The sequence below is a fragment of the Nomia melanderi genome, chromosome 8 (genome assembly GCF_051020985.1).
Source record: "Nomia melanderi isolate GNS246 chromosome 8, iyNomMela1, whole genome shotgun sequence".
In the NCBI taxonomy this organism is placed as follows: Eukaryota; Metazoa; Arthropoda; class Insecta; order Hymenoptera; family Halictidae; genus Nomia; species Nomia melanderi.
Genome location: NC_135006.1, coordinates 14,986,210 through 15,014,026, shown reverse-complemented (window position 1 = coordinate 15,014,026; position 27,817 = coordinate 14,986,210). Strand labels below are relative to the sequence as shown.

The 27,817-nt window shown below is 46.0% G+C and overlaps 1 protein-coding gene across 1 annotated transcript; it reads left to right on the top strand.

The window, feature by feature from the left end:
* Positions 1-150: 150 nt before the first annotated feature.
* Positions 151-27,402, top strand: form3 (FH2 domain-containing protein formin 3). Its single transcript, XM_076369836.1, has 27 exons — positions 151-330; positions 3,152-3,251; positions 3,845-3,960; positions 6,379-6,538; positions 7,542-7,575; positions 11,511-11,652; positions 11,737-11,916; positions 13,109-13,558; positions 14,349-14,543; positions 15,015-15,076; positions 15,146-15,334; positions 16,046-16,217; positions 16,289-16,396; positions 17,517-17,587; positions 18,239-18,365; positions 18,444-18,696; positions 19,552-19,667; positions 19,776-19,920; positions 20,635-20,769; positions 20,847-21,000; positions 21,646-21,773; positions 21,838-21,963; positions 22,406-22,563; positions 23,017-23,413; positions 24,194-25,033; positions 25,614-26,341; positions 27,139-27,402. Exons 1-27 carry the CDS (start codon positions 247-249, stop codon positions 27,400-27,402), a joined length of 5,634 nt encoding a protein of 1,877 aa, XP_076225951.1. The 5' UTR covers positions 151-246.
* The last annotated feature ends 415 nt before the right edge of the window (positions 27,403-27,817 follow it).

Here is a 27,817-nt window from a genome sequence, read left to right as displayed (position 1 = left end):
GTGAGCGTTATTTCATACAGTACGGCACGCCGGTGTAGTACGTGTGCATTTAGGCGCACGTACGGGACACACGCAACGAGCCGTGCGTACGTCGACAATGGCACTCCACTCCTCTACGATTAGCATTCGTCGCGACCGAACTATTAAAATGCGATCGAACGCGCGATCGGACGCGCGGCGCAACGGGATGCGCCGCGATCCGTCGAACTTCGCCCGACGCGTCGGGCGAGAAACGATCGTGCAACGATGGTTCTTTATTCCCCGCGACTCGACCGGAAAGGAAATCGGAGGAACAGAAGGAAGCGAAAAGGCAGCATCGCCCGGAGAACCGTAAGATCTCCCGTGATCATCGGTAGCGCGACTCGCAGCGAATTCGGTAGCTCCGGCAACCGACGTTACCGAAATTTCGACGTCGGTGCCTAAACCTTCCGCTCGATCCACTTTCGAACGACACACCGCTCGGCCGACGTAATCTTTTCCGCCTAGATGCCGACCCACGCCGTAACCGGCGACGATCGCTCGGACTTCGATCCCCGCGGACGAGAAGGTAGGCGATCGCGGTGTCGAAAATCCCCTTTCCGAACCGGGGGCAGAGGCAAGAGCCTGCGAGCCTCGGGGAAGGAAAAAGAAGAAACGAACCAGATCGTTTCTTCGTCGATTTTTTCCTTGTTTCGGTCGCGGCCTTCCTAAGATGGTCAGCGACCGTAAATGTAGACACGCGAGCGCGAACTTCGAGGCCGCCGCCGGGAACGATTGCAGGAAGCTCCGATGGCTTAGTACGGCTGTAGCAAGGCGTACTAGCATGAATCACTTCGTCCAACTTTTATTGGCCGCCGCGATCGGAATTGTACTCGCAAATTCGCCTGGCCGGCACTCGAATCCAGAGTCGAATTCCGTGTTCCCCGTTCCTTCGGTCTACGTCGCGGTACCAGAAATTCGATGCGCGCAGGGGAGCCGCCACGACAGGGGCAAACCGTGTTACCGCCGACACGCGTGGCGCGCAACGTGTGTCCATCGAATAACAACACTTGACAACGACCTAGTGTCCAGCCGTTCGGCCGCGAACACTGCGATCTCACTCGCAACGAAATAGGAAAGCGCGGTCGTGTCGGTCCGGACGCGCGACAGGCAAATTTCCTTCGGTTTGCCGCGTCGCTTTCGGAGATGAAGTTCTATATTTGAGTGCTACAGTGTCGTACCGTTGGGTGTGCTTACGTTCGAGCAACACGAGACTATTTAACACGTAAGATCCATTGAGAAGTCCTCTTTGCTTTAAGATCATTCCGTATTACACTCGTTCGCTACTGAATGGCACAACGCAACGCGTTAAGTATATGCAACGATTTATCAGCCGATGGTAAGGAAATTGCTTCTTTCAAACTTTACTCTTATTCGCGATGGTTTATCGAGATTTTCATTGACAAAGTCGACGCTGCGAACGATTCGTTTTAGGATCCTCCTAAGCGGAAGCTAAGTCGAACCGCCAGAGGGACCCGCGATTCATCAGGAACGTCTGCATCGTGATCCTTAATATTCGAGAATCTATTTTTAAACGTGACTAGAGGTATGTGCATGCGTACGGTGACGCAATCCTATGGTCTTTCCCCCTCTTCCCCTCCCGTTCTTCCTCTCACGCCCTTTCACTCTTACTATCTTGCGCTTTTTCTCATTTCCAGCTTCCCCTTTCTCTCCTAGCCTCCTCCTCGCCTTTCCTCTCCTCTTTCCCTGATTCCCTTTTCCACGCTTCACGTCGACGCCAATGGCAAGCCTAGCTTCACGTGCTTTCGTATCGAATCTATCCATTTTTCTCAACTAATTGCAAGGATTTCGTGCTCGAGCCGATCTTTCCTTAAACTCAGCCTTTATTCAAGCTAAGCTTCAGTCATACCATTGTTGGAAATATTGACTATAAATATCTTACACTCGGATTACCATTTGCATCGCTATATTTCTATTACAAATCTCGATCTCTATTTTTCCATCTCATTTTCTCTATTATACTTAACCATTGACAATACGGACCATTAAAGGATCGTCGAATACCTTGCCTCTTCGTGACTTAACGATGACATTCGATTATCGCAAAGTATCGTTTGGTTAACATTTTATTCGTATATTCAATTTAAGACTAGAATAAGTATCTTAACACTCGAAATCACCCGATTTCTTTTAGTATCATTGAAAAGGCTCGGATACTTGTTTCAGAAATTATAAACTGTAATACCTAAATTGCCATCTAAGCTAATCGAAATCGAGAACTTCGTCTCTGGCTCTCGCGAAATGTTCAAAGGTCAGTTCGAGTAATCGGTGGTTCCAGTTAATTAGTTGGAATTGTTTCGAATTTCCACGAAACTCGGCGAAAGTCGCGCGGAAAAGCGACAGCGAACGATCGCGTTGCCAACGGAGGGCTAACGCGAGGCTGCAACCGTTCATTCCACGGCTCCGTTCTTTCACAATCGATCAATCACTGTGAAATGAATGGATAAGTAAGCTCCGCCGTTCGAGGATCGACGCCGTACTCTCGCTCTATCCCGACAGGTGTTTTCCGCGCGATCGCGCGTGAATCGGGACGCGGTAAAAATCCGCGATACCATTTTCCTCGGCGGCGCGCTCTTGGGAACGTTTACTCGCGCGGCGAATCGCACGTGGATCGAGCCCGCTACGCGACTCGCGGTCGCTCGCGCGTGACGCGAATCGTCGTGTCATTTATTTTTTTCAACGAGAAGGACTTCTCGCTTGGGACGCGACTCGAAACAAGGCCTCGACGTCCCCCGGAATCGAAGAACATTTCGAGTCCCGAGGATTCGAAATTTTCCGAGTTCCTCGTGGTTCAACGTTGTCGGAACTCGGATAAAAGAGACGTATCAACGGATAATCATTCGCGTTGATGATTGTTGGTAGAATGTTCATAAATAAGTATCCGAATTAGATATTCTTGTGCATCGTTGCGTTTTTCTTTATTTAGTCGACTTCGGCTTTTGAAACTCGACGTTCTATTTATTATATAAATCAAATTAAAAGATTGTATTCGAATTTCGGGAATTTCAAATTTTCATCTGCTAGTAGAATCATTCTTTCGCGGAGGCTTCGCTGGAGAAGATTGAATGGCGATCGGACTTTCATTTGTTCCATTCTTTTCACTCTGTTTCAGACGGGAGACACGACTAACGCAAATGCGGGCAACATGGATTCGCACGTTGGTCTGGACTACATCGTGGACAACCCCGATTACTGCGTAAAACTCGCGTCAGGTAAGCGCTGGTTAAACAGTTGTCGATTTTAATGGAACCTATCGTCGTCCCTTGACTAACTACAAGAATTCTGTGCTCGGGTTTATCTTTCTCTTAACTTCTTACTCTACGATTTACTTCTCCGGTACAACCACTTTGTCGTTAATAGATTAACCCTTTGCACTCGGAAGTTTCTTGACTGACTTGAAGGGAAATCACAAGTACGTTGAGAAACAGAGCTATTTATTCAGATATTTCTCGTATCGAGGCATTATACGAAGTTCAACGTTAAACATCGGATTTTATAGTTTCACTGCGTTAAATCAAATGGTGACTGAGAGTCACCCCGAGTGCAAAGGGTTGAAAGATCTCTTGAGAAAAGAATGATAGTCATATTCTACATCAAGTATAATCGATAACAGAAGAACAACATTCAATTTGAATTGAAAAGGATCGAGCAAACGTCCATGCCAGTCCGATTCCGTTTGGAATCTGACACGTTATTGTCAGGCAACGTGTTGAACTCGGTCCTCAGCTAAGCTTTAGTCACGCCGTTGTTACAGTTTGACAAATACAAATGATCGCTACGTAAATACCCGATCGTTCGATTTCAGCTCTGGACACCGCCTGCCCATCGGTGAAGAAACAAGTGGTGGATCTGCTCTCGGCGCTTTGCGTTTACAGCCAGGATGGAAGGCAGAGGGCCATCGACACCCTTCACGCGTATCAGGTGACGAAGGAATTCTGGACGAACTTATCGAACTTATCGAACGATCCCGGAGTCGCGTTGAATGCCGCGGGGGTCGCCGGTTAACTCGATTAAACGATGGTTATTCGAAAACACTTTTATATTACAAACAATGCTATTTAATTTCGTGACATTCAACTAGATGAATGTGCAATAATAATAATGCAATTCAATCGAATGATTTAATGTCATATTTTTTGCATTTTGTGTAATATTAAATCATTCGATCGAATTGCACTGTCATTATTACACGTACAGCTGGATGTCAGATTAGATAGAATTTTTTATAATACAGAAATATTTTCAAATAATCATTTAATCGAGCAGACTACGGTAACTTGAATTTGGTTGGGTCACCGGCGACGAAGTCAATTGTGACTTCTTAACCCTTTGCACTCGAAAGTTTTTCACTTGAATTATTTAATACTCTTCGATTAGACGTAGACGTAGATTCTTTGAAATTAATCGATCAAGAGATACATAAATTAAGGAACAAAGCTTTCTTCCAATATTTCACGTTTCGACAGTACGCGAAGTTCAATGGTGAATGGAAAGGATTATAATTTCACTGCATCAAATCATTTAGGAGTCCTCTCGAGTGCAAAGGGTTAATCTCTTTAAAAAATGATAAACACATTACTCGAAAGTCGAGCCTCTACTGTATCCATGGAAATGGACACATTTGCTTTAGGATTTGCAACAGAAGTTTCTTCGCAGCTTCAACGATTGTGAAACATTCGTTTCAAATACAATTCAATTCAAATCGAATATTCATCAACTAAAAACGTCCGGATAGGTGATTTCAGCTCGTCCGTTAGTTCCAGCGTTAAAGGTCTCGGTTCAAGGCCTTTCTTCGGTAAACAAAAGGACGACCCACGCCTTAATGTCGCCAACGGTTCAAGTAGTAACCGTACGACTCCGAAGCTGCAAAAGTGTGTTCACTTTCCCGCCCGTTACGTAAGACATTATAGGAAGATGGCTTGCGAAAGGGGAAAGTGGAAGCTTCGTTTTATAACGAGCCTACGCAAAATCTCGCGCGCCTTTCTATTCCAAAATCGCGAGAGTTCAAAGATCAACGATGTCCCGATGAAATGCTGGCGATTCTTGGATCTTTTTATACACCGTGCATTCGTCGCGCAGGCGCTCGCTTTCGGTCCCGTCTTATCGGATGTTGAAGTTACCAGCGTAAACGGAATCGGTCGCGGGCGGTCTACAAATTTGCGCAGAGCGGCGCGACGATAACGGGAACGCTCTCCGAATTTTTAACGCTGAACGCATACACGGCGCTTTGTGTACACCTATTTCTACCGCGGTTAACGCTAGGCTTACGGGCATCTGTTGTACACTTGATTCTATTGTTCCTAAAAGAATCGATGCTCGTTTATTTAGATCGCGGAAACTGGAGATTCGATGGTAGGTAATTGGGGTACATGTCAGTGTGATCGCATCGATCGAAATCATATTTCTAAAATCCAATATGCGTCAATTTCACGCGTTCCGTAAACCTAGTGTTAATCGAGCAGCTGCTACGAAGTAAAGTTAGACGGTCAACTTTTCTCAACGGTATCGACAACGAAAGGAAAATTGGAGAACCGACTTAAAAAGATAACAGAATCGATGTGAAATTAACCCTTAGCACTACAATCGACTTTGCGACTTATAACACTAACTGCCACGTCACCCGAATACGTGACACCATTTTTAACGTGATCTTGAACATTCATTTTCTTGGTTACGTATCGAACGAAGTTTTATTGAATGCGTGAGATATAAGAAAGTAGGAAAATAATCGTTACGAAGAATCTTGCCTCTAGTTGTTGCTTTATTAAGAAAACTGTTTCGATTGTATGGGAGTTTCGATGGTTATTTATTTTGAAGTCTGAATCGTTACAGTACCCCAAGTGGAAATTAGAAAATATATCTTAGCTTCCTTCATTTCCTTTGCAGGCTAAGTTACATACGTAACGAACGCCATGAATTTAGATTAGTCTTCTCAACCTTGGTAATCGATATATCTAATTCTTCGCACTCGAGAGGCGAGTCATTCGCCATTCGGTTTCATACAGTACTATAAAATTTCATGTTTAATATTATACTTCGTATAAGGAATATTGAAATAAGGTGATTTCTCTTCGAGTTTCACAGAATTTTACCTCCAGAAACTGTTCAAATGTTTCTACCGAAGAACGTCCGAGTGCAAAGAGTTGATTCAGATTCCAAACGAGAAACAAATAACGCAGACTGTTCAGCTTAAAATTTTCGCCACGAGTCTCGTTAGAAAACGTTCGCGTATTTCTTCGAATTTGGAAACCGTTTGACGCGGTACGTCTAGCGTTAAGGCGGGCCTCGAATAAGACGAGGTGTCGGTTGGAAAGCATCGAATTCGAGGAAACGTTGCAGGAACGCAAGGGCGAGCGATACAGATTGCGGATCGTGGTCGACGAGCTTCGAAAGGCCACCGGAGAGGATTACCGGACGGGGCTGCTGGCTTTCATAAACTGTCTGGTGATCTCCACGCCGGTGCTCAAGGATCGCATACGGATCCGCAACGAGTTTATTGGTTGGTACAGCGACTCTTCTACAAGCTCTTTGCAGGTTGCGATACTGCATTGACATCCGAGTTACTTCTCATTCTCTTTAGCTCCTTGCACTCGAGAATATTTTTCTTAAGAAATATTCATTATTTTCTGATGGAATATCAATGATATGTTTTACAACTAACGTAAAGAAACACCTTGCATAAATTAAGTAACAGAACTATTTTACCTCGATGATCCATGCTATTGAATTCTAAATTTTATCATTTTCATGGGTCAAATCGAACGGTGACCGAAAGGCGCCTCTCGAGTGCAAAGGGTTGACCGATACCAATGATTTCTAAAATATCTTCCAGCTACGTTACAAATTTCAATGATAGAATCTACGGTCGTCGCGAGATAAATTTCAATAGTAGAATCCACGATTGCAAGAATGGAGATATCGGGAACTGTTTACCTCCACGTTTCTAATTCTCTTCAGCGACGCGTATCGCAATGTGCAGAGATTTCTTCTCCGTTACAGAAGACTGTTTCCGATTCGGAATGCTAAGAATCACAGTGGCGCGAGCGACCGAATTTACTCAAGTCACTTAATTACTGAAAGATGGTCAAGTATCCTCTTCGCTAAATACATGCTGCTTAGAGTCTCGTTCCATTAGAGAATACCGTGACCCTTTGCACTCGAGAGGTGGCTCTCACCGCTTGATTTCACGCGGTGAAACTATCAAATTTGATATTTAATATTACACTCTGTATAATACATCAATCTGAGAAATATCGAAATAAAATAGCTTTGTTTCTCACGTGTGATTTCTCTTCGAGTTAGCAGAACACCGTGTTCGCCTCATAGGAAAATGTTGAAGTATTTCTAATGAAAAAGTTCCGAGTGCAAAGAACGATTTCCGACGATCGACCATATACACTATGATTCCGAGCACACCGTTAGTCTGTGTCGAAAGCGATTCGCGAGCGACCTTCGCTTCGAAGAAGCTCATCACAAGAAGCTGTTACTCTTTCCACTTTCAGGCCTGAAGCTCCTCCCGATCCTGAACGAGCTGCGGTGAGTACTCTTCGACGACCTGGATTCACGGTATTAACTGATTAACACCTTAACATTGTTGAATAATAAATAATAATGAACGTTACGAAAGGGCGCCTTATTGTACCCACACCTTCTCATTTGCACCTAATGCAACGTTAATGTCGCGCATGCATCGGCCGCCGTACGCATCAAGCCAGAGCCATTAAGCAATTATATCAAGGATTGGTTGACTAACGATCGAAGCATTCATTCAGCCTATGCGGAGCGCAGCAATTGCATGCACTAATCCAAAAATAATCATGGTTGCAGCGCGCGATCAGTGTTCGCTCTGTTTTCTTTCCGTGTATCGAGATCTCGGTAGAAACGGCGGTCAACGGTAATTAATCGTTAATCGATGTCGAAACTCCGATGGAACATCGAGGCTGCGGAATCCACTCTACGCGACTATAATAGTTTCTCTGTTACAATCGAACGTGGCCGAACGATCGAAATTCTACGGTTGAACGGAACGAAGCGACATCAAGTAGAACCGCAGCTTTACGTCTTCTTAATGCACACCGGACGTTCAGTAGCCTTTCTTTGCGTTGTTTCCGCTGGCCCGCAGAGAACAATTCCGTTCTCTCTGCAAACGAACGGTAAACGAACCAAGAACAGAATATAATGTAATGGCGATTAAACGTCGAGACCCGTTGGCAAAGCTAGTCGAAGCTAGATCATACTTGCAACATTTCAATTACATTTCGTCTACGATTCTTCGAATTTCAGTTACATTTCGAGTCTCTGAAATTCAAATTATTCGGTGAAATGTTTATTTCGATCCTCGATCTACGGTAGAACCTCTGCTGCACGAAACGGGACTTATACTCGGTCATTCCCTCGCGCCGACGCAACGAACGAGGATTCCCCGCGGCGAACGCGATTCCAATTAGCGGGGTCCTACCGTACATCGCCTCCGTCGTTCCGGTGTTGTATAAACAATGGAGGCGAAGAAGAGGGACGCGAGCCGCGACCGAAAACACGACTGTCGCGACAATTATCCGCGACGAATCACGACGCGTCGGCCGCGCGCGTTCTCGTGCCTTTCCCTTTGGCCTCCGTTTAAATCACTCTCTACAGGAATAGTACGATCTGTCATTCCTCCGCGGGATGACGGCCGTGCAAACTATTCTCGATCGAACAAAACTATTCGAACGACCAGCTTTAAATATCGTCCGGTGGAATTGCCCGTTGAAATTCGCGGTAAAGGGAATCGGCCCGAGCCGTCGACGCGGATTCGATTCAGTTCCGTCGCGGCGACGTCCGATGCCCGCAGGAAGTCGACGGGACGCGAGACAGCAGGGTAGAGGATAGGGGAGAAGGGCGTCGAGGCAGCCCGAGGCGAATCGCCTTTTCGCCCTTCGTTTCTTCGAGTTCTCGGATGATCTGTCGGCGGAATTGCGACCGATTGATCGTCGAATCAATGGATATTCGATTAAAATGAACGAACCGTCGAATTAACGGATTTTTAAATTAACGGATGGCCGGATTGAAGGATTATCGAAGTAATGGATCGTCAAGTTGAAGCGTTATCAGATTAGTTGATCGTTAAATTGTAGCGTTAGTAGATTAATGATTGTCAAGCTAATGGATCGGCGAATCGACTAGTTATTGAGTTAATGGACTGCCAAATTAAGGGATTATTAAATTAATGGATCGTGAGATTGAAGTATTGTCAGATTCACGGATCGTTGAATTGTAGCATTGTTAGATTAATGGTTGACGCATTAATGCATCTCCAAATCGACGGATTATCAAATTAACGGATCGCCGAATTAAAGTATTATCAAATCAATGGATCGCCGAATAAAAGGATTATCAAATTAACGGATCGCCGAATTAAAGTATTATCAAATCAAGGGATCGCCGAATTAAAGTATTATCAAATTAACGGATCGCCGAATTAAAGTATTATCAAATCAATGGATCGGCGAATTAAAGTATTATCAAATTAATGGCTCCTGAAATCGAAGAATCGTCAGATTAATGAATTACCAAATTGTTGCATTGTTAGATTAACGGTTGCCGCATTAATGGATCTCCAAATCGACGAATTATCAAATTAACGGATCGCCGAATTAAAGTATTATCAAATCAATGCCTCCAGAAATCGAAGAATCGTCAGATTAATGAATTACCAAATTGCAGCATTGTTAAATCAAACCAACGGATTACCAGATTAAAGCATCGTCAAACGAGCGAACTTTAAAACCGATGAATTACCAATTCAGCGAATCGCGAAACGATCCATCGGCCATCCGAGGGCAAAAACCCGAGAGCGACGATAGCGAACTTCCAGAAAGAACGCGATCGTTGTTCACACGGGCGACCGAGTAACGCGGGAAAATGGAAGAAAAGGAAGCGGCCGGCTCGGACGCTCGAAGGGAGCTTAGAAAATCCCGAATTAACTCATCGCGCGCAGTGCACCTGCAACCGCGACTCGCGCAACGACTCGGATTACGGCTCGCTCGCTCGCTGGAAATGCTGCCGCGGCGTTCCTTCGACAAAGAGGCCGTCCCAGTTAAAGTTTTCCTACCCGTTCGCGTTCACGTTCACCCCTCGGCGCGCCTGAATGGCCCGTTCAGCCCTTGATCGCGACAGCCGGCCAGTTTCGTCGGCGAGAGTCTAAGCGGCGACGATCTCGCGGCCCGCGCCGCGAATCGGCACCGAAAGGTGAAGTCCCATCGGCTCGATTTTCGTTCCTCTCCGTTTCACCTCGTTTCGAAACAATACCGCGACAACTTTCACTGGTCACCGGGCGCGGAATATCAACGGCGCGGGCACGCGGCGACTATTTTCGGCGTTTTGTGCATCGCGGGGACGGGACGGCTTTTAGGCGCAACTGGAGAGGTCGGCGAGCTGGAGCTCGAGCTGCGTTCACGCGTCGACTACTACGAGAATTATCAACGTATTCGTGTAACGATAAACGATCAATGAATTATTAATCGATCGGTTCGCTGATGCAACTCGCGTTGCAGGTATCATCGTCCACTTAAGAAATACTCGCACTCGAGAATCTTCTTGCGGCTGGAGTTGCTTGAATCTCAATATTAAATTCCACGAGTTCAAATAGAATCCGATCTCTGGAAGATCCAGAAATCTACGTGTCCTTTTTAGATAGATCGTTAGTAAACTGTCACGTGTCTAAAAATGTTCCTCTGAAGTTCCATTTTTAAAGGCCACCCGGCTATCGATTCAGCCGGCGACACCTTGGAGCAGCCGAAACTAGAATTTCCTGTTCCGAGAGACATCCCCGACCGTTTGCGAGCGACTCGGAAGCTCCGCGCGTAGTCTCGACGAGCGAATTCTCCGAGAACGATCACGATCGCGCCGACGCCTGACCCAAAGACAAAGAGGCGTCTTCTGATACAATGGCCACCGCGTTACGCGGAGTTTCTCATTTGTAGGCGAGGTACTCGCGCGGGGACGTTAGATTATGAGGGACACGTATGTCACTCTCGCCGTGCAAGAACGACCGGATAACGGGTCGAGTGTTCCAAACGGAAGCGGCGTTGATGTCACGGTTCACCGTATTCTGGCCCGACAGGTCGCGCGGATCTAACGCGAAAGTGCGAGCGATCGACGTTCGCCGACGGGATCCCTTAACTCGATCGGATCCAATTTTTCAAAGAGACGAACTGCCAAAGAAGAAGAGTAAGAGAGAGAGAGAGAGAGAGAGAGAGAGAGAGAGAGAGAGTGAGAATGAGAGAATGAGCGAGTGCGTACAGGTCACTTGTTCCGACGAGGAGAGGCAGAGGGGAGCAGAGTCAGGAGTGAGAAAGGGAAAGCTGAGGCGGAGAAATTGAAATTCTAGAAAAGACATGTGCGCCGAGTGGGACGAAAATAGAGCGAACAAGCCGCGTAAAGGCGCGTAAAGTGTGCCCGGTTCGGCAAGGTGACGACGATTGTTCTTGCAGGAGGAGCAACGCGCCGGATCTGAGGGTCCAGCTCGACGTGTTCGACGACCAGCGGGAGGCCGACGAGGAGCTGTCGAACCACGGCCCGCCGGGGATCGATCTGTCCTCTCACGTGGACGTGTTCTACGCGATTCTCGGACAAGTAAGGGAACGGGGAGTGGTCGGGGATCACCGGGTAAAATCACTGTGAACAGGATTATTCGAGAGAAACCGTGTAACGCTTCAGATCGCGGACACCCCGCAGGAAATACCGTTCCTCAGCGTTCTTCAGCATCTGCTGCGGCTGGACCCGAAAGACCCCGCCAGCGACCTGGCATGGGACACGGCGGAGACGCTGGTGCATAGAGCGACGCTTTTAGAAAACCGAGAAGACGCCACGAAGTTGCTGCGATCGCCCAGCCTCCAGGTAATTTTAACGCGTTCGGCGCGCAGCTCTCTTTGCTTTCCGTTCAGCGTCAAAAAACCGCGTTCGACGAGCGAACGAAAGAAGTTTCCCTCTTTTGTTGTACGATATATGTTTCATGAATGAAACTGTAGAAGTGTTTTCTAATGATTTGTAGTAAAGCTCACGGAGAAACGTGATAGTCACCCTTAACGGAGCGATCCGCCATTTAAGCGGCATGGCGCCCGCTCACTCCGATGCTCCATTTTATTATTTTTGTCACTGTTATTGTATTCACTAATCGGCGCGTTAAGTATTGTACTAAGTCACCTCTGTGAACTTCTTTCCCGTTAGATATGTTAGGACACTTTTTAGGAAGTAAACTTGCAACACTTCCGGTCCTAACTGCCACGAGAATTTCGAGCGTTTTGTTGTAGTAAGGTTTATCCTTTATAGTAAAGGCTGATAGTATTTGGAATAATTATTAATGTCTTGGTATTACTCGTACTGTAATATAGCTTCTCGCGTTACTAAATATTTCGATTCGATATCAATTTTCTTATTGTAATTGTTTCCGAGCAATTTGGGAACTCCGGTCACAAGTGACCACCGTGGCAGTCCACGTGTTAAGGGTCGGCCCTTTGCACTCAGAAGTTTCTCACTAGAAATATTTAACATTTAACAAGACGAAGACGATATTCCTTGAAACTAACTCGAAAGGAAGTCACAAGTACATCGAGGAACGTATCGAAGCATTACATAAACTTCAACATTCAACATCTTTTACAGTTTCCACGTCAGATCAAGTGCTGAGTCTCCTTCCGAGAGCAAAGGGTTAAGTTACAAAGCATGTCCTCTCATTTGACCCTTAGAGACGTCGGCTGAACGTGTTAACCCTTTGCACTAGAGGCGCCTTTCAGCCATTTGATTTGACCCAAGAGAACGATAAAATGTCAAATTCAATATCAAACTATCTATAATGTATCAACACATGGAATATCGCAAGGAAATAGTTTTGTCGCTCAGTTCATGCAAGGTTCTTTACGTTAGTTGTAAAAAATATCATCGATATTCCATCGGAATAATGAATATTTCTCGAGAAAAATATTCTTTAGTGCAAAGGGTTAACCTCTATTCTTCCTCCCTCTCTCTCTCTCTCTCGACACAAACCAGCGTTTCAGACTCTGACGAAACTCTGGCGGCGTTTATTTTCCAGACGAATCTGTGCTGTCATTGTAGAGGTAACGAACAATCGTGCGGGACGTCCCGAAAGGCGTCGCTGCCGGTGAGCAGTCCGGCGACGGTGACGGCGACGGCGGCGCCGGCGTCGACGGCCGTGCCGTCCTCGTCGCCCTTGCCACCTTCGCCACCTTTGCCACCTCCGCCCCCGCCCCCCGATCCCGCGGCGGCGAACTCGTCGAGCCAAGGCCGCTTCTTCTCGCCACCGCCGCCCCCGCCGTTCCTCGCCGCCTCCAACGCGACGCAAGCCGATGCATCGATGGAGCCGCCGCCGCCCATGCCGCCGCCGTTGCACGTGCTGCCGGTCGCACGGGCGCCCACCCCCGAGCCGCCGAACAACCACGCGAGGCTGCTGCCGCAGCAGGAGATACCCACCCCCAAGGCGAAGATGAAGACCATCAACTGGAACAAGATACCGAATCATAAAGTACCAGCCCTGTCTTCGGCCCCGCCTCTCGCGCCAGAACTACCGGCCGATTAGAGTCGCTTATCTGTGATTCGAAGAATCGATGGAACTCGTAGACTCGTTTGTTACTGGACTCGGATAGAGAACTTTCTGTCGGTGTTGCACCTGAGGTGCCAGTTCTCGATCCTTGCTGCTCGATTAGCAGCGTTTCGCGTAGTTTCACCCTTCGCAGACGTAGATTCTGGTATACAAACCTCTTTGGAAATTCTGCCGAATTAGATATCGATAGTAATGAATTGAATAATAGGGAATAAGGAATGCACTGATTTCATGCTGTTCGAATAGTGGTAGACCAATCGTGAAAGTTTCACCTCGGCGGAATCTCGTCATTCGGAAAGGGTTAAATCTGGAGCTAAGTGAAGTCCAAGTTAGAGATAAACTGAAGCTTCAAAGAATCGTTGAGGTGTAATGGAAAGGTAGATTCTCGAAAATATACAAACCTCTTTGGAAATTCTGCCGAATTAGATATCGATAATAACGAATTAAATAATAGAGAATATGGAATGCACCGATTTCATGCTGTTCGAATAGGGAAATCAGTCGTTCGCGACTCGGTAGACCAATCGTGAAAGTTTCACCTCGGCGGAATCTCGTCATCCGGAAGGGGTTAAATCTGGAGCTAACTGAAGCTTCAAAGAAACGTTGAAGTGTAACGGATGATTTTGATCTAGCTGGTAGTTCTGGTGTTAACGGTCGCCTCGCTGCCATTCCGCTGACGCACCGGTTGTCTTCCTCGCCGATCTGTTCGTAGGTAATCGGCAAGCGAAACATTTGGTCCCTGGTCGCGGACGAACACCAAAACTCCCCCATGGCGGACATAGACTGGGCAGAGATGGAGGGACTCTTCTGCCAGCAAGTGCCGCCGATGCTTCCGGCTAGCTCCTCCTGCTCCGCCAATTACGGGGTCAACTCCGACGCGGAGAAACGGCGACGAGAACCGACCGAGGTGCGTATTCGTCTGTCGATCACGAGGTATCTCGTAGTTTCAGTTGCAAGTTTAGATTGTACGCTATCTCCACGCCCCGGGCAAGACGCTCGACATTTTTCTAGCTGCGAACGCGACCCCTTGCCCTACCACAGTGAACGTTCCAAATAAAATTCAATAAACATCGATATTATTCAATTCGTTCGAATGAAAGTTACATATTACTCCTATGTTACCAATGATTACACCTTAGGGCAAACGTTGACGTAGAATAAGACGTTGGAGTAAATATCAATACAGTCCACTTCCAATCAGTCGCGCAAAGATAAGTCGGCCTTCGGTTAAGTTCGGGTTTCACTGTTAAAATTTCGAAATAGAAAACGCGTGCTCAACGATAACAGAGTAGTTAGATCGATCATAACTTGGAAGGAAGTCGTAGGAAACGGGTTGAAACGGAACGAAGAACATTAAAGGGGAACCTGTCGATTTCAGATCGCTCTGCTGGACGGTAAGAGGAGCTTGAACGTCAACATATTTCTGAAGCAATTCCGAAGGTAAGGAACGATAGCGTCGCGACGCACGGCAGGCTCTAGAGTCTCTATTCACTGACACGAATGTCGCAGTTCGAACGAAGACATTATCCAGCTGATCAGGGAAGGCGGCCACGATGACATCGGCGCAGAGAAGCTGCGCGGCCTTCTGAAGATCCTGCCCGAGGTGGACGAGCTGGAGATGCTCAAGAGCTTCGACGGGGACAAGTCGAAGCTCGGAAACGCCGAGAAGTTTTTCCTGCAGCTCGTCCAAGTGCCGAAGTAAGAGTCAAGTTCGCTTCGAGCGACGCGAAATCAATATTTCAGCGGTTCATCTTGAAAGTGACCGAAGTCCGCTTAAAAAAGATTAACCCCCTGTACTCGGAAGGTGACTCAGTCACACTAGATTTGACATAGAAAATCTATTTAACGTTGAACTTTGTATAGTACCTCAATAGTGAAATATTAGAATAAAATAGCTCTGTTCCTCGCGATACTTATGATTACCCTTCGGCTTCGTTTCAAAGAATATCGTCTTCGCCTCGTCGAAAACTGTTAAACATTTCTAGAAACTTCAGAGTGCAAAGGATTAAATATTCGGATTAACACTAGAACTACCGTTTCGATATTTTTGTTTAGCAATTATCGATATCTTCGAAGCATTGAATATTCGAAATGATTTTAAAAATAAATAGCTTCATTTCGGTACTATAATGAATGCCTGAAGAAACTGAAAATCTATTGCTACAATTTTTATAGGAATTGCATATTAATCGTATTGAATACTCGGTAGTCCTAGTGTTAAATTCGATCTCGCAACGTGGAACAGAGGAGTTCGAAACGTTGCTGTATTTTTTGAAGCCTCGAGGCAAGAGACGATCCTCTGTTTCTTTCGTTCGAGGATACGAGCCGTTTATTTTGAAACTGGCTGAAGCGTACATCTAACTAACCAATCAACTGAACTCGACCTATGTCTCTCCGTTGAATCGTTAGCTACAAGCTGCGCATAGAGTGCATGCTGCTGAAGGAAGAATTCGCCGCCAACATGGGCTACCTAGAGCCGAGCATCAATTCGATGATCCTAGCCGGCGAGGACCTGATGACGAACAAGCCGCTCCAGGAGGTGCTGTACATGGTCCTGGTAGCTGGGAACTTCCTGAATTCGGTGAGAAGACGCGACTCGAAACGCACCTTATCGTAACGCGTCGCGACCACTGAAAGTCGATGCACCCGTAGGGCGGTTACGCTGGGAACGCAGCCGGGGTGAAGCTGTCCTCGCTGCAGAAGCTGACCGAAATCCGGGCGAACAAGCCGGGAATGAACCTCATCCACTACGTGGCTCTGGTAAAGTACAGTGGACCCCCCGGTAAAGCGAGAGATAATTATAGGGACCTCAACGTCGTCTTTTAGACACCGATCCTCCGTTATATTTGAGACTCTGTTACGAACAGTCTCGATTTCCCGGCTATTCGTCGGCGATCTTTTAACCCTTTGCACTCAGGGGGTGAGTCACCGCTTGATTTCCTACAGTGAAGCTGTAAAGTTTGATATTTAATATTGTACCTCGTATAATGCATCGATCTGAGAGATATTCACGCAAATTGCTTTGTCCGTTAATCCACGTGAATTTCTCGTCGAGTTGGTTTTACGAAATATCGTCTTGAAATATTTCTAGTGGAAAACTTCGGACTGCAAAGGGTCAAGTGCCTTTCTACCAATTGATTTCATACAGTGAAACTATAAAATTTGATACTTAACCCTTAGCACTCCACATAGGTTTGCGACGTGTCAGCGACTCCTATCAATTTCGATAGTAGTCCTACTGAAAATTCAGTGTTATAACATTCCTTAGACCTTCGATTGCCTTCTCAGTACAAACTTTCTATATTCGGAAGATCTAATAATCTTAAGGTAGTTCTCTTAAAATTCATTAAAATATTTAATATTAGAACTGCTGCAATATTGGAGCCTTCAGAGTTCAAAGAGTTAAATTATACATCAATCGCTTAAACAGCAGAAAATAGGGAATGCGCCGATCTCTTGCTGTTCAAATAATTAACCCTCTATACGCCGAATTGTTCATGATTATAACAAAATCTATGTATTTAATAGTTTCAGTAATTTCATCGAACAAATATATTTTTAACTTTCAAGTTACAATGACGTTAAACTTTAATATAAAAGTTTAAGGTAACTGATTACTTAATTTTATTCGCCACTTTGAGTGCAAAATGGAATAAATCAACAAGATTCCAATATACTGCCACGTGACTTCAAAGTTACACGGGCCTACAGAGGGTTAAATCGGCTGTTTGAGACTCAGCCTCCGAAAAACGAGAATTTCATCTCGTCTAAACGTCGACGTTCGTCCGCAAAGGGTTAATCGCTTTATTCGAGCTCCCACTGTATGTCCCCGATTGTTACCTTCATCGACGCGTCACGTAATCCGTGTTGTGCACCGCAGCAAGCCGAGAGGAAGCGGAAGGACCTGCTGGACTTCGCGAAGAGCATGAACGCGCTGGAAGCCGCGACCAAGTGAGCGCCGAAGATTACTGCACCGACACTAGAACTGCCGAACAATTAAAACAATTCATACGTAATCCGTACATACCGAATTCTGTTCACTCGATTTTCATTCAAGGCAAATTATTCCTGTTTCACAGGATTCGTTTCATCCACCGCGATCTAAGTTCTCTATTTCTCTATGGGTATGCTCGTCCACGCGAATTTCTTTCGTGACAATTGCAACAGATCACTTTCAGTTCCTTCGGAAAATGTTCCATTCACTGGAGTATCCGAAAGAAACTATTTTAGGAATCATTCTAATATTCGATGCTTCTAAGGCATCGATAATCGCGAAAGGAAACCGAAACCTGTCACGGTAGTTCTAGCGTTGAACGTAGAGTCATCCAGTCAATCGAAACAGTTTCTCCTTTTACAATTCCTGGGAGAACGGAAATTTGCGTCTCTCGTAGATACAGCGATTCCCTGGGAATCACTGAATAAGTTGATCCCGTGATACGCAAGCTGGAGTACAGGTCAATCGGAATCTTCAACGCGCTCTTGCGAATAACGAAGGAAAAGTCGGTTCGATTGCTCGATGATTCTAACGTTGAATGCTAATGTTGAACGTTAATCGTTCCTCGGTTCGACCGATGTCTGATCACCGCGCTCGTATGTCCCAAGGACCACCACGGAACAGTTGAGCAACGAGTTCAACGCTCTCGACACGAAGATCAAGAAGATCAAGGCGCAGATTCAACTGCCGTCCACGGAGATCGACATACAGGAGCAAATGGCTCAGTTCCTACAGGTAGGTGGGAACGCTCCGGACGTACGCGAAGAATCTTTGCGAGGAATCTCTGCTGAAACGGAAGCTTTGATCCCGCAGATGGCGGAGCAAGAGATGAGCCAGCTGAAGCGGGACATGGAGGAGCTCGAGACTCTGAGGCGGTCGCTCGCGGAGTTCTTCTGCGAGGACGTGAACGCGTTCAAGATCGAGGAGTGCTTGAAGGTGTTCCATCAGTTTTGCCAAAAGTTCAATCAGGCTGTCGCGGAGAACGAGAGGCGGAGGATCCAGGAGGAGCAAGTGCTGGCCAGGCGCAAGCAACGGGAGGAGCAGCTGCTGGCCAAAAAGCGATTACGTATGTATTTCCTTCGGTGTACCTACTATAGTGGGGCTACTATTATTGTAGATATTGAAAAGGTGGATCTTCGGTAAAAAGAGAATTAGGAAACGATATGGACAATACGTAAAAATACAACTTAACACGAAGGCCAACACACGACTCTGTCACGCACAAAAATGTTCTTCTCGCACGCATTCCCACTCGCTTTCTGCTTTCCCAGAAATCTGCTGGCGAGAGTCACCCCTCGAGTGCGAAGGGTTAAATGTTACTGTTCCATTATCGATCGTTTACCTGGAGTAAACGTAGATGTAAAATAAGCATCGAACGTGCTTCTTTTAATAATGAATTATTAACGATAGAATAGTTGCATCGATCATAGCTGAGAAATAAATCTTAGAGCAAGGGGTTGATCCATTGTATTCATTAATGCACTTCGATTATTAATTTCATACTGTGGTTATTAACCTCTTCGCCTATTCATGAAAATTTGAAACTGAATTCTAGAAACGTGTCATTTATGTTTTCTTAAATATAAATGAAATATTGCTTCTCCGTTATTAACTATTAGCCTTTGATGTAAACGTAGGCATAGAATATGCATGGAAATTGTGTCTATTTCTAATGAATTATTAACGATCATGAAAACTTCAAACTGAATTCGAGAGATGTGTCATTTATATTTTTCAAATATAAATGGAATATTACTTCTCCGTTATTAACTATCAGCCTTTGATGTAAACGTAGACATACAATAAGCACGGAAGTTAATTATTAACGACAGAGTAGTTGCATAGCTAAGAAATAAATCTTGCAAGCGGTCGATCGATCGTTGCTCCGATTTCCTTCCGTTTACCACGCGCCTTGTTTCAGTCACGAATCAAATGGAGACGCCAGCCTCTGAATCCGAGTCGAACTTACTCGATTACGGTCTCTTTGATCTCCATACCGGTTTGCCTCAGAGAAATTACAATCGTAACGATGCCAAGGTGAGCGATACCGCGCGAAAGCGTCGCGGCGGTCATCTTATTTACACGTCCCGCCGCCCCGCCCCCCCGTTCCCCGAGAAGCTCCTTTCATTTTTCTTATCCGCCCAGATGAAGAGATTGCAAAACGGAGGAGTGACGTCGGACGAGGATGTCTCGATCGCCGGATCGCCGAGCATACGACGACGTTTGGGTTCCTGTTCCGGTGGAACCGTCGACCAACAGTCTACCAAAGAAGATTCTACCTATTCACCAGGTCGAATCGCACTACGTCTACTTAAAAATCTTTCTCTCCGCGCCTCCCTGTCTTCTGATAACAATATACGCACGTTTCAACCCTTTGAACTCCGTAGGCTCCAATATTGCACCAGTTATAATATGAAATATTTTAACACGTTGAACGCCGCACGATCTTATGGTACAGAATACTCGAAATGGAAAAAATATAATATTAAATCATTTGATTGAATCGCATTGTTATTCTTGCAGGTTCATCTAGCTGAATGTCACCACATTAGCTAGCATTATTTATAAAATAGAAATGTTTTCAAATAATCATGGTAATTGAGTGAACTATAGCAATTCGATTTGGTTGGTCACTGGCGACCTGGCATTCAACGTGTTAATGAATCTTAAAGGAACTACCCTAAAATTATTAGATTCTCCGCACATCCGACTTTTGCATTGGAAAATAGATCGAAGAAATGTAGCATTTTAAACACAAATTAGTTGCAGTTGCTGATAGATTACAAAACAACCTGGAGTGCTAAGGGTTAAATAATTTGATTATAAAGTGAACGTTCTGAATTTTTCCTTTTACGATATGAAGTTCACTTATTTCTATGGTATGAACATTCATTTTTTATTAGAAACTTCGCCTCCCCTAGCGATAGGTCGCGGATCTATAGTGAACGTAGAACGTGCCAACAATTTTCCTGTTTGTTTCAATGAATCGTCCGCGGCAAAGCAGACGTGACGCCGAACGGTACTCTACGGCGTCGCAGGAGCCGGATACCGTGCGAGGACGACGATGGCAATTTGATGGACTTCCTGAGGACCTCGGGACAAGACAACGCTCGCGAGAGGAAGTCCTGGGGTAGTTTAGGTATGCTCGTATGTAACCAGCTATTCGCGCGTTTCTAAAGGGAAAAACCGATGTTTCTTTCGTTGATCGATCGACAGACCGATCGTGGGCTCGGCGAGCGCGAGGCCAGTCTCGCAGGAGCGACCTGCTGACGGCTGACTTCTCCACTGACAGAGAGAGGCCGAGCTCCCCTTCACCTTTGGTCGAAAACAAGCCGTTCTTGCAAGAAGAAGAGGAAACGAAGCCTGCAGGGTAAAACAATTGAACAGCTAAAATCGACAGCTGACGAATTATTTAGTTATTCATAGATTGCCAGTAGAATTTAATAGTTTACATAGAAAACATTGCGAGTGTTAAAATCGTGCAATTCTTTTGCCAGTAGAATTGAATAGATCACATAGAAAATATTGCGAGTATTACAACCGTGCAATTCTCTTGTTAGAATTGAATAGTTCACATAGAAAACATTGCGAGTGCTAAAATCGTGCAATACTTTTGTCAGTAGAATTGAATAGTTCATATAGAAAACATTGCGAGTGTTAAAATCGTGCAATTCTCTTGTCAGTAGAATTGAATAGTTCATATAGAAAACATTGCGAGTGCTAAAATCGTGCAATTCTCTTGACAGTAGAATTGAATAGTTCATATAGAAAACATTGTAAGTGCTAAAATCGTGCAATTCTCTTGTCAGTAACCATCGATGATAGTAGCCATACACAATACTGATTATATCGACAGACGACATAATTCTATATAACTTCCTTCCTCCTGGCAACTTCGACGTGCACTTGCAATATTTCCTACGAACGAAAGATCTTCTCGATGTTCAAAGCATCATCGAAAGGTCAGTTCCTCCGATGTTCAGATTGTACGCATATCTGTCGTATGTTTGAGCAGAAAAGCGTGGCGACAGAAGATCGAGGCGTGGCTGTCGGAGAACGAGAAAGAAGATCGCGCGGGCGAACAGCTTCAAAGGAAAGCGCGACAATTGCACCAGGCGAATCGACGGTCCTTCGAAGACTCGGGTGAGTCGGTGCACGCCGAATATTTCTTTTTAGACGAAGATCTACTCCCGTCGAATCTTTACAGAAAGCGAAGGCAAAACGAACACCCCGACCGAAACTAGTTCGACGCACGACCCATGCTCTCGGATATACGACTGGCGACCGTCGGTCGAGAAGACGGACGTGATGCGCACGATGGAAGCCATAGAAGGTGACCTCGACCGTTCTCGAACCGGTCGTAGATTAGAAGTTTCGATATCTCTCGTTTATTTTGCCCGGAGATTGCCCAATTTTCTCTCCAGAAAGGAACAAAGTCGTAGGAGACAGCGAGAAATTTGTCGAGCGCTTCTTTCGTGAATCGATGAAACGTTCATATTCGAAATACCGAGTTGCAAACCAATGATTCGATTACTCGAACAGCAAGAGATCAGTGTATATTTCCCTTTTTTCTATCGTTCAAGCGTTCGTTGTACAATTTAGGCTTCGCGCGTTGCAAGTTTTCTGCACTTTAACCCTTTGCGGACGAATGTCGGTATTTTGGACACATGAAACGTTCATATTTGAAACGAGAGGCTTTTCCAACTGAATTCCACAGTTAACAGGTTAAGGGATGCTACGACAGTCGATGCGTTAACGTTCCCATTGCGTTTCAGAAGCCGAAACCCATCCTTCGCAAAAGGATAAATCTCCCTGGAGGAAATCCAGCTTGAACGTGCAGAACAGCATGGAGGAAACCGACCCTCGATACTCGCGTAGATTAAGATCGCGACTTGGCGGTACAGAGAATGCCCTGACCTCCGGCACCTTGCAGGTTAATATCGCATTGGCTCTTTATGAAAATTACGTGACTCGACGGTATTCAAGGAAAACCAAAATTTCTAACGCTGTAACATATACTATTACAATTAACGAAATTACTTACTTCTGATTTCTTCTTTTACAACTACCGAAAAGGTACAGATACTTCTACGAGAAATTATTAACGAAACTAATTCGGTAAGAGCAAAACTGAAATAAACATTGAAATCTCGGTAAACACACGTTTTCATAAAGAAATTTGTGAACGTGAGTTTGAGTGAAATTTTTAGAACTATAATTAGAGAAATAGGAAAATTGCCTTAACGTATGATACAAACTTGATACGCTTTGAATATTTTACGTGTGCACACTAATGCACTCTATGCTCTGGTGCAAGTATTATATTCAATTGTGTACAATATTATATAATTCAACATATAAAAATATCGTTTATTCGTAACCCCAGTCGATCAAAGAGGAAGACAGAAAGAAGAGCAGACCGAGCGACCCCGTGAACTTGGACAATCCAGACGAGCTGACGATCTACCTGCGTGAACCGTACGGCAGCTCCCAAGCGTCCGGATCGCGGAGATTCACGAAATACAAGAAGGCTCCCGAAGAGGAGAGGATCAGCGACAAAATAGAGATCGACTCGGACAACATCGAGACGCCGCCGGCGACGAGGAAGCTGTTCAGTCCGCCGAAGGAAGTGAAGCCGGTGGAAAAGGAACCGTGCAAGAGGGAACGTTGCAACGGTTCCTTCCAGAGTCGCAACGATGCTAGGAACGCAGCTGCGAAAACTACCAGCGCAGCCAGCACCGCCAACAGCAGCTCTAACAGCAACAGCGGTGATTTTGGCACCGGTGAGTAAATGATTCGTGAAACTAAATCTGCGTCAGTTTTTATATTTATAACTCATTCAGGAAACCTAAGTATTCGATACTGAAACTAGAAGAAATGATCTATTTCTCAATTGTCTTTCCAATTGCAAAGCTGATGAAAGTTTCTCCGAGAAACTACTAAGGAAATTTGAATAATACGAGATTAGCGATATTTAGTAAGATTTAGCAATTAAATTTACGCTACTCTTTACATTGACAACTCGTTCGAGAAGCCTAAGTATTCAACACTGAAAGACACAATGACCTATTTCTTAATTGCCTTTTCAATTATTGCAAAGCTGACAGAAGCTTCTCCGAGAAACTACTAAGGAAATTTGAATGATACGAGATTAGCGATATTTAGTAACATTTAGCAACTAAATCTGCGTCACTTTTTATATTGACAACTCGATAAAGAAACCTAAGAATTCGACACTGAAAGACACAATGACCTATTCTTCAATTGTCTTTCCAATTATTGCAAACTTGACAGAAGCTCCTCCGAGAAACTACTAAAGCAACCCGAGTAATACAAGATTAGCGATATTTACCAAGATTCAGCACGCAAATATTCAGTCACTTGAAATCTCGGTATCACTTAGAGTCCCTCTGACCTTGAGAAAGTCAATTCACCGGTAGTTCTAGCGTCGAGTACTAAAAAAAGCGCATCCAAGTACAAACTATCAGAAGAGCAACTAGGTTAACGGTATATGCTCAAGACTTTTTGCTAACGAAAGATTCACCGTTCGCTTGATGCTCCAGGTAACTTCGATCGGTACTCGGCAACGAGGAGGACGCGAAGGTACAAGAAGGTGCAGGACTCGGAGAAGGAGTCGAAGCAGGACGCAGCTGCGGCGTCGGAGGAGAAACCGGTTGTCCAGCGGCCGCACACGTTGCTGCTGTCGGAGCAGGCAGCCCTGGACGTTGGCCCGGGCGCCGAGCAGCGCGCCGATCACGACGCGGACGAGGATTCGATGCTGCGCGGCTGGCAGGAGAAACTGAAGCGGCGCGAGGCGGTGTCCTCGTTCGACATCGACGCCGCGCTCGCGGACATCGCCAGATCGGGCGAGGACCTCCAGCGACTGTCGCGGCCGATCGCGTTCACGCGCCGAAACTCGAGGCTGCCCGTCAGCCAGCCGCCGCCGGTGTTGGCGGTGACCAACACGGTGCTGAGTCCCGTGATGCAGGAGTCCAGGCCGAGGGAGCCCTCGCTGGCCGTCCTCGCGGAGAGGGCGGTGACCAGCCGCGAACGCCAGAGGAGCATGATCGATCCCAGCCAAGTGAAGGAGGCGATCAGGCTGACCAGCAACCCGCCCAGCGAGGTGAACCAAACTCGAACCGGCGCGACGCAGCCGCCGCGCGAGCGGAGCCAGCTGGCCGATCCGCACAGGCGGTCCACGATGGAGGACAGCGGCGAGGACAGGACCGACTCGAACGATCCGAACTGTCGACCGGTGGACGCCGAGGTCTACGAGACCTCCGCGGCCGAGGACGGGAAACGAGCGACGCCTCGAACGGAGATCGGAATCGTGCCGCAGCCGGTGAACGACAGCCGCGTCTTCCGCGGGAGATACGTGCCCGAGATAAACGTCACGTCCAGTGGTGGGTGGAATGGTATTTTAACTCTTAGCCGACCGAATGGGATCTCCCACTTAGTATTGCCTTTTATTCTATCTTCTCTTTTATTTAGTCTTCAAGTGGGATTACTTGCAATTCATGAAATACGGTTCTTGTTTTTGCGAAACGGTTTCTAACCGAATTCACCGAATGTGCTCAATTGGAGGTGATGGAGGAGGTTGTAGGTATAGTTCTTTTTAGGTAGTGTTAACACGGTGGAAACTTGGAAGAGTCGCGAAAATAGGATGCGAATCGAGGGACAGTGCGTAACTTCGAAGTTATAGAATTAAATTCATAGGCTTATAAATTGCAGTGTTATTCGTGTAATTTTGTATCACGATGAAAATCGATGCTATAGCATTCCGCGAAGGTGTTAAGTAGAAAATAGTGGATAATCCTATTGATTCGAACCGTTGGAATAGCGAAGAGTACTCTCCCTGGTAGAAGTTAGTTTTCGGAAGTAAATAATAAATAATAATAGAATAATAATAGTAATAATCTTCATAGAATAAGCTACTTAAGCGACGTACACTTGAAATATTCGCTTTCATTGAATGTTCCGCAGCTCTGGTCGCGTCCTCTCCCGGCAAAGGTCGGGACCAAGACATGAACGACGAGGGTTTCGAGGAGTCTCAGAGTTTAGTCTCGGAGACGTTGAGCCAGGAGACGTCCTCCGGCAATTACGAGACGGACACGCACGATTCGACGCGTTGCTCGCCGGCGGAGCTGCATTTCTCCGCGAATGAGCCCGTTCACGCGCGCATCGCTCCCGGCGGAGAGGAAATGAAAGGCGGCGCGAAGAAGTCGATGGATCAGACGTTCGGCTCGTCGATCAAGGGATTCGCGAAGCGTACGGGCTCGACGAGGAGCACGGCCGAGAGGTCCAGCTTCCTGCCGAAGAGGACCAACAGCCTGAAACGCGACGGACTGAATTCGAACGCGGGATTCGTTGGATCGAACGGTCAGCCTAGGAACGAAGTGGAGAGGTCAGGATCCAGGAGCAGCTTGCGCAGCTCTAGGAGTTCATTGAACAGCGCCACCTCGGTGAACACCGTGAGGAACTTGGTGCCGAATCACGCTCGGCTTCGGACTTACACGTCCGCGATCCGAGCGTTGACCAACGATCTTCGTAAAAGTCCGTCGAGCACGCCTCTGCCGCCGAAGAATCTTGAGAAGCGTCGCGCGAATCCTCGCTCGACTGTTACCAGGATACCCGCCAGCAGGAGCAGCAGCAGCGGAAGCAGCGTGGGCCCGGCTGCGGTTAACGTTAGAACTGCGAGGAGGTCTCTTGGGGTGAGTGCTCAGTGGATTCTGGGGAATTCAGGGTTTCGGGTGTAAGTCGTGTAGCTTCTGCAGTTTGAATTCTTTGAGTTGTCATTTTATGACATTTTCTAGTTGCGATTATCTGAGTTCTAACTTTTCTAGTTGTGATTCTGTAAGTTCTAGCTTCTCAAGTTCGAATTTTCCAAGTTCTAACTTTTCTAGTTGTAATTCTCTAAGTTCTAACTCCTCAAGTTCGAATTTTCCAAGTTCTAACTTTTCTAGTTGTAATTCTCTAAGTTCTAACTCCTCAAGTTCGAATTTTCCAACTTCTAACTTGTCAGGTTCTGATCTTTCAAGCTCTAACTTCTCAAGTTCTGATCTTTCGAGCTCTAATTTCTCAAGTACCAATCTCTCAACGTCTAACTTCTCAAGTTCTGATCTTTCAAGCTCTAATTTCTCAAGTACCAATCTCTCAACATCTAACTTCTCAAGTTCTGTTCTTTCAAGCTCTAACTTCTCAAGTACCAATCTCTCAAGTTCTACTCTCAAGCCCTATCGCCTCAAGTTCTAATCACTTCCTCTAAAACCATACAAACTACAGGCAATCCCTGATCCGAAACATAAGATACTATACTAAAAGAACTTGAAACCCTGATGACAGCGTTGGGAAAACATTCCTCCTGTACAAGGCTTACACCCAAAAGCTTCAACTCACCGCAACTCCTTCAGAATCGAATCATTAATAAATACCGTTCGTGCATTATATCGAAACAATGTCAAGTTCATGCGTAACGCTTACAACATGCAATGCCATTCGACGCTTCCAGACGTCGAGCGACGCGCCGAAGGGGAACAAAGGACGGACAAACGGCTCGCTCGGCAGCAACGCCAGCAACAATGGAAGCGGCACGCAACGGTCATTGCTTCCATTGGATCGGTCGAACGTGGAGAAAATACCGGCTACGAGGAGCAAGTTGATTCACCCTCGAGCCAGCACGAAAAGCCACGGTTTCATGAGACCGACCGCCGCGAGCGTGAACAAGGGCTCCAATCCGAATCTTCCCAGGAGTATCAAAGGTTTGGTCAAGTGATCGCTATCAGCCACGCGTAACACAGTTTTTATCCACCGTGACAGGAACTTGCGCGGCCCACCAACGAATCGACTGATCTACATTACAATTCGCTCCCACTACGTCAGGTTGTCCCATACATTTCCTACTCAATGACAAAGTCTGTAGATGTTTTGGAAAAACGGCATTGCGAGGCTTCCATAAAGATGGAGGAGAGTAACAAACGAAAATGGATCATATATAATTCAATAATAATGTGAGAATAAAACGAAAGGAACTTATGGGACAAGCTGATACGTATGAGCCGTTCATAGGTCGAACAGACTAACTCCGTTTACTCGAATCACTTGGAAGAATGGCGCAGCGTTTAATCGACACATTGCTAACGGAATCTTATTTATTTCATTTAGTTTCTCTATTTCTCGTTTGGTGGACT

What these genes read in the sequence shown, in the direction of transcription:
- form3 (XM_076369836.1), top strand. Translation starts at nt 247, where the DNA reads ATGGTTCTTTATTCCCCGCGACTCGACCGGAAAGGAAATCGGAGGAAC. An exon ending in CTGCGTAAAACTCGCGTCAG is followed by an intron (nt 3,252 to 3,844) that starts GTAAGCGCTGGT and finishes GTTCGATTTCAG; the next exon opens with CTCTGGACACCGCCTGCCCA. An exon ending in CAGCGGTGATTTTGGCACCG is followed by an intron (nt 23,414 to 24,193) that starts GTGAGTAAATGA and finishes TTGATGCTCCAG; the next exon opens with GTAACTTCGATCGGTACTCG.